Source organism: Salvia miltiorrhiza, chromosome 8, assembly GCF_028751815.1.
Source record: "Salvia miltiorrhiza cultivar Shanhuang (shh) chromosome 8, IMPLAD_Smil_shh, whole genome shotgun sequence".
Classification (NCBI taxonomy): Eukaryota; Viridiplantae; Streptophyta; class Magnoliopsida; order Lamiales; family Lamiaceae; genus Salvia; species Salvia miltiorrhiza.
In genome coordinates this window covers 5,633,934-5,647,683 of record NC_080394.1, presented here as the reverse complement: position 1 = coordinate 5,647,683, position 13,750 = coordinate 5,633,934, and the positions used below count along the sequence as shown (strand labels likewise).

The 13,750-nt window shown below is 32.5% G+C and overlaps 1 protein-coding gene across 1 annotated transcript; it reads left to right on the top strand.

Annotated features, from left to right (window-relative positions):
* Positions 1-4,399: 4,399 nt before the first annotated feature.
* On the top strand, positions 4,400-7,121 carry LOC131000345 (uncharacterized). The gene is made up of 3 exons (XM_057926215.1): positions 4,400-4,813; positions 4,905-5,320; positions 5,627-7,121. The coding sequence occupies exons 1-3, from the start codon at positions 4,724-4,726 to the stop codon at positions 6,801-6,803; spliced, it is 1,683 nt and encodes a 560-aa protein (XP_057782198.1). The 5' UTR covers positions 4,400-4,723; the 3' UTR covers positions 6,804-7,121.
* Positions 7,122-13,750: the final 6,629 nt, after the last annotated feature.

Genomic DNA, 13,750 nt, shown 5'->3' with positions numbered 1-13,750 from the left:
ATAACAGCATGCGGGCGATACCAATACAACACATAAAGGTGGAAAAACTACACCATACGCAAACGAAATTGAACACAAGACTTCTCTGAATCTTTAGCTACTTCAACTTTATCAACTTGAATTAGGTCTCATCGGTAGTTTTTTAAAATTTTTATGTACAACGTAAACATAAAATGCGTCGTAATCAAATATCAATGTCACACCATTGATAAATAAAATGGAGGAAATATTTAAGAGAGAGAGAGAGACAAGGCCATATGGCTTTCTATCCATCCATATCTATATCCACTACAATTCATGTGCACTCATTAATCAATTTGGGTGAAATCTAAAGCAAAGGATGAAAAAGAGAACCCATCGTAAAGGAAAGGAGCTTATAAAAATAGGGATTAAAAAAAGAAGAAAAAAGAAAAAGGGCATGATTCTTGTGGTTTACGACTTGGGGAATACTTTCTTTTCTTCAATCCTCACTAATATGCAATTTTATATAATATATATGGTCAATAATTTTTAATAGATTTTACTATATGGCTAGTGTATTTTGCTTGTTATGTGATTATAGAGCATTATAGAAAAATATCAATATTGAATTTTATGATACTTATAGTTTGGATATTCTATTATAAAAAGACGTAACTTCTTCAATTTTTTCGTTGCCATGTGAGATATGTGGCACCTCCACATTTTTAATATTGTTTATAGTATATGCCGATTTCTTAAAATTATATGATATCGATTCAACTTTTGGAAAAGTAAAGAGAAGATGTTTCTTTTCTTTTCTCACGACTACTAACCACTATCACTAGTATCGTAATTCTATGATATTTCTTATATTTCCTATTTCCTTGTATAATTTATTAGATTAATTGCTAAATTGGGGAATATTTTATTTATGTAAATTGTAACTTCAACGCAATTGTTGAGACGTTTTAGTAATATACTGATGAGTGTGATGACACTTTTTTTTTGCGACCACCAAATATTTACATTTTTGTTTGGCTATGAATAAATCTATACCTATTATAAAATAGTCTTATTTTACAAATTTTGATTTACCTATTATATCCCTAGTATATATTTAATTTAATTTCAATTGTGTAATTTAATATATCTTATATATAATAAATCTACAAATATATTATGATTTATAGTTTAATAGTTATTCAAATAGTAGTATCCAGTAGGACTCTTTATCCACATAAATTACTATTCTTTATTATATAAATTTAATAATTTAAACTTAAGTTTAATTTTGCTAGAATCTTTCATATCAAAATTAGTGTATGTGAAGATGAAACCTAGAAAATAAACACGATGACAAAATTAGATGATGCAATTAATTAAAACTATTTTTTTATACTAAGTGTTTTTAAATTTTGCGAATAATTAGTTCAAAAAATATACTAAAATGATAAATAAAATAAAATATATATTTACACTTGCAAAAAATTATTTATTAAAATATTTTCTTTTTACGTGCGAATGCACGTCATCTCTGTTGAACAAAATAGAGAGTATCTCATTTATTACAAATGAAAAAACAAAATATTAGGGGTATAAAGATATTTTAAAGTCAGATCAAAACTACAAATTTACTAAGGTTCGTGCATTATTTATGCATTAACCCTTTTTTTCTGCTGAAAGTAATACCAATGTTTTTTTTTTTTTTTGGCAATACCAATGTTTTTTTTTTTTTTTTAAAGAACCTTTCTGATATCAACCACAAATTGCGTCAGAAAAAGGAAGTGAAACTAAAATAAATATCATTAATTGTGTTTAGAAAATATTTGCAATAGATATTGTGATACGTGGCGAATTATACAGTAGTTGTTGGGAATTGGGATACTACCCAAAGAAATGTTTAGAAAGTCGAATTTAATGTTACCCGTCAATGCCAACTGCAATAATTACAATATTTTGGTGCTATTTTATTTACTTTTGCTACTACTTATATATTTACTTCTCTCTCTTTTCCCCTTATTGAAAATTTGGTAGTAGGTTTTTAAAATAAAATAATTAAATTTGGTAGTACATTTATTTGAATTTGCTGGTATTGACCAATAGACACACACAATCTCAGCAAATTAATACATATAGTCAATTCAAGGCTTTTCAAAATATGGGGAAGCACAATACGCTTGTGTAAACTAATAAATCAGATTATATATCAAATTTTAGTAGTATTTTTGTAAAAACATAAATCATATTCATTAAACAACTCGAATCAAGGTTAACAAACTCAACAAAGCCATGCATGATGCCAACTATAATACCAAAATACAGGTATTATCAAGGGATTTATTTAAAAAATATTATACATATTAATTTGCGTGTGTCCCATTACGCCATCTCTTCATCACATTCTGCAAAAAATGAATAAATTATAGGCTGGTGATGGTCATAATTTATCCAATTTGTCATAAAATAAGATTATATTCCGACCTCTTATAGCAGAAGTCAAATTCAAAATTATTAGTATTGATTTGGAGTTCATATTTCAAAATTACTATTTGCAAGATCCATGCCATGTTATCACGCGTTGGGATGAAAAAAAAAAACAATTATATATATAGTTTTGTACTTGGGCACGAGATTTAATAAAATTGGTGATGATTTTGATGTAGTGGAGAAAGGGTCCCACCACTTTATGAGATGTGTGGTTGAGATTGAATTTTGAGTGTGTTTTTTTGTACCACTTTATGAGATGTGTGGTTGAGATTGAATTTTGAGTGTGTTTTTTTTGTAAATAAAGAGTGTTAGTAAGGATAAAATATTAAAAAGGATGATGGGACCATTGCCATAAAAGGAAAGTGACATAATCTTGGCGGACGCCAAATATAGTAATTTTTACATAATCTTGGCGGACGGAGGGAGTAATAAAGAGACTTATTACCGCTAGTTGTGTTAGGATAATTATTGCAATTTGATTTTCGATTAGAAAAGTCAGCCATTTTACTTTTAATTAAGAGTAGGCTGTTATCTTGTAGTACAGACTAAATAGCAAAGTGTGCACATTTTTTTATAAGATATAGTGTATCAAATTATTAAAAATCATATAAAATGTAATTCTAATACTTTTTTTTAGAATTGTAATTAACAGTAATTTACTGTTTAATTAATTTTTGTAGTGAACCAGTAACCGGAAAAAGCCGGTCTAAAATCTTCAACTAACCTCCATTAGTCAGTCAAAATATTACTCCACGTTTCCATTATTTACTATTTAGTGGTGGAAATGTCAAATGTCAATGGATCGATTTTTATGAATAGAGTTTGACCGCACAAAATTTATTTTCATACCAAATTCGAAAAGTGTAATTAATTTTTATTTTCATTGAGTCCAAAGATTGGATTTTTTTTTTTTTTGTAAGGGAGTCTAGATAGAATTATTGAACTATCTTAAAAGTTATCAATACTTTTACTTCACATTGAATTTATAGTATTATATTATTGTAAAAATAAAGTATATGTTGTCACTGTACTAGGTAGTATGTACGTAATTTCATTCTTGCTTCTTTTTTAGTATAAATCTAAAAGAGTCAAACTATTCAAAGCTAGATTGAATAAAACTTTGTTCAATTAAGAATATAGTATAATAATATATACAAAATTCAATAAAAATACTTGATTCAAATCAAATAACTTAACTTGATTCAAATTGGGAATATTAAAATATATAGTTCAATTGATTAATTTGGTTTGATTTAAAAATAAATAAAATTTTCAAGTTTTGTTTGATTTCATATTTTTAAAGTCGAACGAAACAGAAAACCAAATTATATTATTTAATAACATATATTGAATTATTGTGATGAACGATTCGTTACTTATGTAGATCATGATATGCTTATTTGTTGTTGATTTGTAATGAATTATTTGGTTTTGGTTTATGGTACTTTATTGTTGATTCGGTGGATATTTGCATGGTCTTGAATTTCTTAATTGCTTTTGAATTTTTTTTCTTTCAAATTTTCAAAATTTTCGGATTTTTATTAGGTTATGTTGTTTGCGAACGGTTATAATACTATAAACTTCGATTAATTTGGTTCAATTATTTACAAAAAGTTAAATATAAATTTAATTTTGATTTAATTTTAGGCTTCTTAGTTAGATCTAAAAAATACTCATTATTAGGCCTCTTAGTTGGATCTAAAAAAAAATAATGATAAAGAATGAAATTTATATACTTCTAAAAATTCATAATTACAACACATATTTACAAACTAAATAAATTAAATTTGAACGAATCTAACTTATACACGAATTAAACTCAAACTTCCGAATATTCACATCCAACGAGTCAATGCGTTGCAAGTATATCGTTACATTAGTTAGAAAGTAGGAATGTTTATTTAATTAAATTAGAGAATGATTTGATACGAAAATGGAAAATAATTAAATTAGAAGAAAAGTGAAAAATAAGAAAATGAAAATAAATAGGTAGAGCGGAAGCAAGCAATATAGGTCTCTCACTCTAAAAGTTGGGAGAGAGAGAATCTGGTCGCCAGCGATGAAGTAGAGGGATCAAAGCTTTCCCTCAGGTCAAAGCTGGCATTTCTTGTTTAAAGCCCTTCTTCTCCTCTCCCACTCCTCTTCACTCATCTCTCTCTCTCTCTCTCTCTCTCTCTCTCATTCAAATCGCCTCTCCTCGCCGTGAGTGAGAGGGAAGATTTTCGGATTGAGATATAACATGTTTTTCGCCCACATTTGAAGGACACAGCTTTTAATGGTTGATTATTGCAATCCATCCATGGCTGTCGCATCTCCGTCTTTCGCCGGCGGAGAGAGGAAACACTGGTGGCTCACCAACAAAAAGGTACCGCGAATTTGATTCCTCTCTCGATTCTTCGTCTTATTGTTGATTTTGTGTTGAGATATTGATGAATCGCTGGGGGAATGTATTGCAGATGGTGGATAGATACGTGAGGGAGGCCAGAATGTTGATTGCGACGCAGGAGCAGAGCGAGATTGCGGCGGCGTTGGGGCTCCTGGAGGCGGCGGTCGCGTTGGCGCCTCGCATGGAGGTTGCGCTCGAGCTGAAGGCGCGGTGTTTGATGCACCTCCGGCGCTTCAAGGAGGTGGCGGATATGCTGCAGGATTATATCCCGAGCTTGAAAATGGTCGCCTCCGACGATTCATCGTCGAGCGCGTCGTCGGACAACTCGTCGACTCAGCTGTCGAGAGAGCGAGTCAAGCTCCTCTCCTCCGGTGGCGACTCACTGAGTGGGGACGAGCCGGCGTTCAAGTGTTTCTCCGTCTCCGATTTGAAGAAGAAGGTGATGGCTGGGCTCTGTAAAAACGTCGAGAAGGAAGGGCAATGGAGGTAAATTCCTCAAAATCCTTCATCTCTCTCTCTCTCTGTGTCAAATATAATTGTTTAATGTTGAATAATTATGCTTGTGATGGATGCTTGAATTTTACGCGAAGCAAACTGTTTACAATTAATAAAACTTCACCTAATCCACTCGTTATTAATTCGTGATGTTCCTATTGTAAAAGTCAAATTCGTCGATTTCTATGTCTAACTGTCATCACCAGATTTAAATAATCATCTTCATCAATCAATCAGATTTCGACTCGTTTGATCGAGTTGAACCGACTCAGTTTTCTGACGCATTTCGTCGAACAGGTACTCGGTTTTGGGGCAAGCATGCTGCCACCTCGGCTTGATGGAGGAGGCGATGGTGCTCCTCCAGACAGGGAAGCGCCTCGCCACCGCCGCATTCCGCCGCGAGAGCATCTCACTATCCGACGACATCTTCTCCTTCAACAAGTTCCCGCGCTCCGGCGAGAATCTGATCGGCAACCAGCCCCAGACCCCGCCGAAGACCGAGTCCGAGAGCATCTCCCACCTCCTCTGCCACATCAAGCTCCTCATCCGCCGCAAGACCGCCGCGATCGCCGCCCTCGACGCCGGCCTCTACGCCGAGGCCATCCGGCACTTCTCCAAGATCCTCGACGGCCGCCGCGGCGCACCCCAGGGGTTCCTCTCGGAGTGCTACGTCCACCGCGCCGCCGCCTTCCGCTCCGCCGGCCGGATCGCCGAGGCGATCGCGGACTGCAACCGCGCCCTCGCGCTCGACACCTCGTGCATCGACGCCCTCACCATTAGAGCCGGCCTGTTCGAGACCATTCGATGCTTGCCCGACAGCCTCCATGATTTGGAGCATTTGAAACTGCTCTACAACTCGATTCTTCGAGATAGGAAACTGCCCGGCCCCATTTGGAAGCGGCAGAGCGTTCAATACAGAGAAATTCCGGGCAAATTGTGCTCTTTAGCAACCAAAATTCAGCAGCTGAAGCAGAGGGTTGCCGCCGGAGAAACAGGCAACGTTGATTACTACGCATTGATCGGATTGAGAAGAGGCTGTTCGAGATCAGAGCTTGAAAGAGCTCATCTCCTGCTCACGCTTAAACACAAGCCAGATAAGTCCTCGAGTTTCATCGAGAGGTGCGAGTTTGCCGATGAGAAAGACGTGGATTCCGTCCGTGATCGGGCGAAAATGTCGTCGTTGTTGCTGTATAGATTGGTGCAGAGGGGATACACTAGTGTAATGTCGACAATTTTGGATGAGGAGGCAGCTGAGAAGCAGAGGAAGAAGGCCGTTCAGCAGCCGGCCCCGGCCCCGGCCCCGGCAATGCCGGTGGCTGTGGCGGTGGCGGAGGAGAGCAAGGCCATCAAAACTCCACCAGCATCAGTTTTTCAAGGAGTTTTCTGCAGGGATCTTGCGGTGGTGGGTAATCTGCTGGCGCAGGCTGGTTTCAACCGTCCGATTCCGGTGAAATACGAAGCTTTGAGCTGTTGATTATAGTGGTAATTATTTATTATCCATCGCCGTAAAAGAAGTTGAATAATGTTGGTGGTTTTGAAATGTTAATAGACCGGCGGGAGAATCTGATTCTGGTGGCAATGTACAAATCGTTAAACCTCTAGTACTACCCTCCCAGGATAAAAATTTTGTTACTAGTTCAATCTTTTTTCTTTTTCATTTTCTATTATGCTATCTTTGTGTATGTACAGATTTAATTTCAATATTTCAGTACTTGTTGACCATTTGCGGATGGCATGGGATTAGCTGTGTGTCATTTTCTATCATAATTTGAAATGGGAGGTTGTAAATTAATGAGGTGTGATAAAGATGCATTGCATTTGCATATGGCGTTATTATTATTATTATTACAAGAGCATTTCATTTTGTGATAGGAGAAGCTAAAGTGTTTTTGCCTTTGCAATTTGGGTTTTTGGCTTATATCTCATGTCTTGTGTGAATGCACTATTCACTTTTTAAAATTATTGTCAGCCTTATCCAACACACAACTCCCCAAAACCCTGACATTCCACGAGGTTTTTCATTGCATATCAAACCTCTTCGCAACAATCTCTAGATCTTGGTTTTTTTTGCTTCATTTAATTCGAATTAATTGTCCCTCATTCATAAACTATTATTGATTTTCAAATGCTTTTGTTGGTTGCTTCAATGTTGCTTATTAGTTGTTGCCATATACATTAGAAATAGTGTATATTACTATATATGTTGCTAGTGATGGGTTCTTTGTCTTGCCATTAGACTTGTACTATCTTCGTCTCGATTAACTTGAGACATTTTTTTTGGGCACGAGAATTAAGAAATTAGTATTTTGTGTGTAAGTAAAAAAGTAAAAAAATAAATAAAGAATAAAATTTTTACCAAATAAGGAAATGTCTCAAGATAAATGAGACGCCCTAAAAGAATAGTGTCTTAAGATATAGGTGGGACGAATGAAGTATTTGTGAGGGGATCTTTATTTTGGGAGTTTGGTTTGATGATTTGAGGATCTTATATGAGATGAATATTAATTGACTAAAAATTAAAATCCATCATAATCACACATTTGTGAAACACAACAAAATCCACTTCAAATTCAGAAATTATTATAACCTTGTTTTGTTTTGACTGATGATCCGATAATCAACCTGTCTATATATCGATAATAATCAACGCCCACAAAGTTTTGAATAAGTTAAAAATGAAGAAAAATACCATGCATCATTACATCTACTCCTAAAATAAAAAATCAAAATCTGTGACCATGGACGTACACTTACAGGGGGCATATAATTTGAATCCAACAAAATAAATTAATCAAACTTCAACATCATCAAGCATTGTACCATTATTATTTGTGCCAGAAATGTAAGACAAGTAAAGTCTCGAAGCAAGAAAAATAAAAATAATAAAAAAAATAGATGATTCCAATTGTACAAGCACATAATGCAGCAGTTTGACAGTGTTGGTGAGACCTTTGGCTATGGATAATGTACTATGGAAAGGGGCTTATCAGCACTCAATACAAGAAGATGCAAATATTTAATTTATTTATACCACAAAATATTTAATATTAATATTAATATTAATATAGTGTTTACTATTCCAACTTTTACTCGTCATAATTAGTCACCCCACCTACCCATTTCAAAGGTAAATTATGACACACTGCCATTGTACGGCCTTTCTCGTCTTTTTCGTGCTTTTGGGTAAATTTTTTTACAGTGGCATCATAAAAAGAGAACTTTACTACAATCAAGGTAAAAACTTTCTTGATTGAAGCATGCGTCACAAATTTCTCATAATTTTTTTACACCACGGAAGAAATATAACAAATAATCATCAAAAAGGTTTATTGGACTTATTATTGTGTTTGGTCAGCCATGTGACACCTCCTCTTTATATGCAGCCAACAAAAAACGACTCCAAATTCGTGATCTAGTTAGTGGATGTATTTTGAATAATAATTTGTTAATTTATGGTATAGTATTCATCTATTACGAGTTTTCATTTGTTATGAGGTGCATGTAGCATTCATATTCAATATTAATATTAATCTAGTCGTGTATACTTCAAGAATGCCACTCGTGAAAATGGTACTCTTTTAAGTACTCCCTCCCTCCGTCCTAACTATCATGAGACTTTTTCTTTAGCACGAGAATTAAAAAAATATAGATTTTATGTATAGGTGAAAAAGTGAAAAAATGAATAAAGGGTAAATATTTTGCCAAATAAAAAAATGTCTCAAAATAGATGGAACGTGCAAAAAGAAAAATATCTCAAGATAGATGGAACGAAGGAAGTAAAATTAACTCGCCTATGATATCTAAATCAATTGCACCTAACGTTTGCAAAAGCATAAGTATTATAAAAAGATAAAAAGTTATCTTACTCACCATAAAAACTCAAAATCCTTTCATATAGTATAATACTTCAATTCACACGCCATTTCATCAACAAGTGATAAGAAGTTACTTAATGATCAATTTATACATCGGGGCGAGCTATAATAAAAACACATCTTAAAATATAAAATAGAAACTATTTTCAGCCCTTAAATCATCAAAATCTACGGTTGATAGTTAGATGAATTCATGGTCCTGAATTCAAATTTTATAGGTAACGAAAATTTTAGTTTTTGTAATTTAAACATTTACATAGCGAATTCATACGTGTTCTATATAGAATCCATACATTTACGTATAATTTCTCTAAGATTAAATCTCAACCGTTAAATTATGACTAGATCAATGGTGTAAATCTATTCCTATTTTATACTTTAAGGGGACGTTTACTTTGTATGATTGATAAAATTGATGATTGAATATTTTTATCCTCAAGAGTAGGATTACTCCAATCTCACCCTTTTGATGGGATAAGAATCAAGCAAAACTAGCTTAAATGATAAAAATAATTAAGGGCTTTGGGATATTCTAAAATTTCAATCCAACAAAGTAAACAAGGGATTAGCCTTACTATTTTTATCTATTAAGGCTAATCTTTTAAAGCAAGCGCCTCTTAAGGGGACATTTACATTGAAATAGATAGATATAGTAAGATTAATCTCTTATTTATTTTGATGGATTGAAACTTTTGGATATCTAAGGTCATTGATTATTTTTATCATTTGAGCTAGTTTTGTTTGATTTTTATCCAAATTATAAGGGGAGATTGGAGAAATTCTATTATTTAGGATAAAAATACTCAAGCATTCATCTTATCAATCATGTAAAGTAAACACTATTAAGAGCAGTTTTTAGCATAGTACTCCCCTATATATACATAATTAAGTCCGTATATCATTTCATCAGCATATATACATGCAATATATATATATAAGGTGCGGTTATAGTGAGAACCACAATTATCGTGAGAACATAAGAACCAATAAAATTACTGCATCTGCTATACAAATTAATGCATCCGCTATTAAATTTAATGCATCCGAAAAAAATAATTTTTTTGCTCCCTTCAGGATTCGAACCCAGCACCTGCATCCATCCACCAAGATGATGCATCCACCGTAGATCTTGATGATCGAATGGCTTAAAATGGTTCTCCGTTCTTATTTTATTAGTGGTTCTTATTTGAACCTCTCCTTATATATATATATATATATATATATATATATATATATATATATATATATATATAGACACATTAAAAATTGATATAGTAGTAGATTAATTGGCTTGTGGCATGGTCAATATCTCAAAAGTAATGAATGCTCATAGCCTTCCTTGGGTTTATTTCCAAGCAAAGTTGCAAATTGCAATTTTTCATAAACACAAAAAATTTAATTAACTAAAGAAATTAAGTCAAAAGCACAAGTGACATTGGAAGCTACAAATCTCAAAATCAATGGCGTACAAATATTCTCACAATCTCTGGCTTTTTGTGGGTTTTTCGTATAGAGTGTGATGACTTTGAAATGCTAAAGCTCAAGTTTTTTCCACCTCTATTTTAGCAATACACTTCCACTTCTACCCCAAAATATACTAATATATATAATTGTGGCTTTACTTGGAAGTGAAATTTCATTTTATTTTTTCCAAGTTGTTGTATTTCATTTTATTTAAGGAATTGGGTTCTTCACTTCCACACTAATCAACAAAACAATGATTCCCCACTGCCCAACAATGTGGTGTTAGTGAGAATAATCCAAAGATACCCATCTTACCCTGTCCCCATTTCTAAACCATGTGAAGAAAAGTTTTGAGTATTTATTTATATTTATTTATTTTTTTATTTGAATAATTTAGGTGTTCGAAATTTTTGAGTTCGACTAGTTACGGGAGATGACGCTTTTGGTTTGTGCGCGATAAATTTGGATACGATCATAGTTTTATAATATTACTCATTCAAATTTTGGATTTATTTATACGTGATTGTTTCTTTTATTTTGTTCGTACATCGTACATGTGAGACACTCTTTCAGTGTGAATGCAATGTAACATTTATATAAATATTATTCCGGAATTTATTTTAATGTTAATATGAGATCCATTTGATGACATGTGAAATCAATATATGGTTTATGTTAATTAGTGATAGTAATAATTCTTGAGAAATTGATAAATCACTTTTTCTTCGCCCACGGGAACCCAAAATCACCTAAAAAATATTGGAAGCTGAGCTCTATGAAAAAGAAACAAAAGAAGAGAAAATTAAATGAAAGGATGACATTTTTTGTTTGTAAATATGTAAAATATTATCATGAGATGTATTGCCAAATTACTCATTTTATTATTTCTTTAATGTTGGAACTAATAAAAATATAGCACCAATTATGTTCTGCTTTACCTGCGATCAATAATTAAGACATAAAGGGTTTCAAAAAATAAAATAAAATAAAATTAAGACATAAAGTAGAAATGCAAAAAAAAAAGAGTAAAAAATAAGATGATCCAATAATGAGAGAATATATTGATGCTTGCTGCGTAGAGTTTGGAATGCAAAAAAGAAAATAAAAGTGTGAAAAAAGAGTCACGTGCAGTCCAAAAGGTGCATCTGCAAATATGAGTGACCTGTAAGGAATCAAATGTACCCATCAATTCCACACTCAAAAACACACAAAAAGATAAATTCAATTCCTTCAATACCAAAAATACTTGCACACTTATTGCAAGCAATATATATATCCTTCTTCTATAACATTAAACTTAATTTCATAAGATTATATTGAGATGATCACTTATAAGTAGACACATAATCAGAGACGGATCTAGAGGCCGGGCAGCCTCAGCGGTCGCCCGGTCAATTTTTTTTTATTACCTATATATATATATATATATATGTATATATTTTGTTGAAATCTCGGCGGTCGCCCGATCTGTTTTCTTTACTAAAAATTCATTAAAAATATCCGATGAAATCTCGTCCGGTCCTAATTAAATTCTTAGATCAGTCCCTGCACATAATGTGAATTAGTAGAATGAAGTTTAAAATTTAATCTCAAGATACAATAGAAGAAGTTAAGCGTAGTTTAATTTGTATATACTCTTTATTTTATGTGTACTCGAATAATACTAAATCGCACTAACGTCATAGTTATTGCAATTCTCCAACATTTTCTGACAAATTTTTGAATTTATTTGAGACGCTAGATTTCATTTGAGCAAATATACCAGTGATGATGTGATAATATTGGAAGAATATATATTAATTTCAATTTCATATACTATTATATTTTATAAATGTGTGCGCAATAATGATACACGTCATAGTTTATGCGAATGTGGAAGAAAATCACGCCACTTCATTTTTCTAGTCATATCAATTATTCGATTTATAAAATATGGGTACAATTAAAATTCTGTTAAAGGTGATTAGTAGTATTTGTTTAGCAATTAATATATTAATTTTAAATTAGTAAAGCGATTAGCCAAGCAGGATGGGCATATGGATCGGAACAAATTAGTAGGTTCACATTAGACAAATTATAAATTTGGCATTAACCTCTCAAAAAAAAAATGGCATTAAATGTTTAATTAAACCGTACGAATAATAGCTGTATTATGTGATGAAATTAATGAATACAGCTGCCCCTTACTCTAACTCTTAACCCTACAACTCTATCAACCGTAGGTGTGGGTTTTAAGGCAATTCAGTGTGTGTTGTGCGTGTTTTTAATTCTCATATAAATATCATTACTGTGCAGACAGATAGTGGAAGAAATATGCTTTCACATCTAAGTTTCTTGAATTTAATTAAATACATAGTACTACTATTTTCTAAGAGGTTTTGAAAGTCTCCAATTTGAAGGATTCAATGGATTTTCTGACACGCTGATTTTATATTCTTATTCTTGGAGTTTTTCACTACATTGGATTTGGGCTTCAAAAACAACGACATTGAATTTGATGGAATATATATATTTGATTAAACATATATGTATATATGGAATATACAATTGATTAAAATCTGATTTCATAATTACGGTACCTACAGTTTAAGGTTTGTTTAATTGGATTAGCCTCGTAGAAACATGGGCAACCTTATAATTATTCGTTATAGATTCGTATTTGCAATTGATAATTTTTCAAAAAAAAAAAAACGACAATGTGTTATACGACAAGCTCGGTAATATGATTATGAATTAACTTATAATATATTAAAATTAATTCAAATTATTCCTATTAATGATCAGTGTATAATTTTTTTAAGTAACCTTTGCGCTAAATGGGCTTGCGTAATGTGTTATACGATCTGTTACTTATTTGAAAAATTATTTAAGCTTGAGCTTGAAGTGAGCCAGGCCAATTACACCTCTATCTAGAAAATATATTCTACAATTAATTTTTTCTATAATAATTGAGTTGGAAATGAAATATCATTAATTCTTTCTATACCTTTACTTTATGAACATTGGATATGGACACAATGAGTAAATATAAAAAGTTACTGATCGATATTTTCAAAATCACGCAGAAGTGTGTTTCAACAAT

Coding starts and splice junctions, on each gene's coding strand:
- LOC131000345 (XM_057926215.1), top strand. CDS start 4,724: ATGGTTGATTATTGCAATCCATCCATGGCTGTCGCATCTCCGTCTTTC. Junction 4,814..4,904: donor GGTGGCTCACCAACAAAAAG/GTACCGCGAATT, acceptor AATGTATTGCAG/ATGGTGGATAGATACGTGAG. Junction 5,321..5,626: donor GAGAAGGAAGGGCAATGGAG/GTAAATTCCTCA, acceptor TTCGTCGAACAG/GTACTCGGTTTTGGGGCAAG.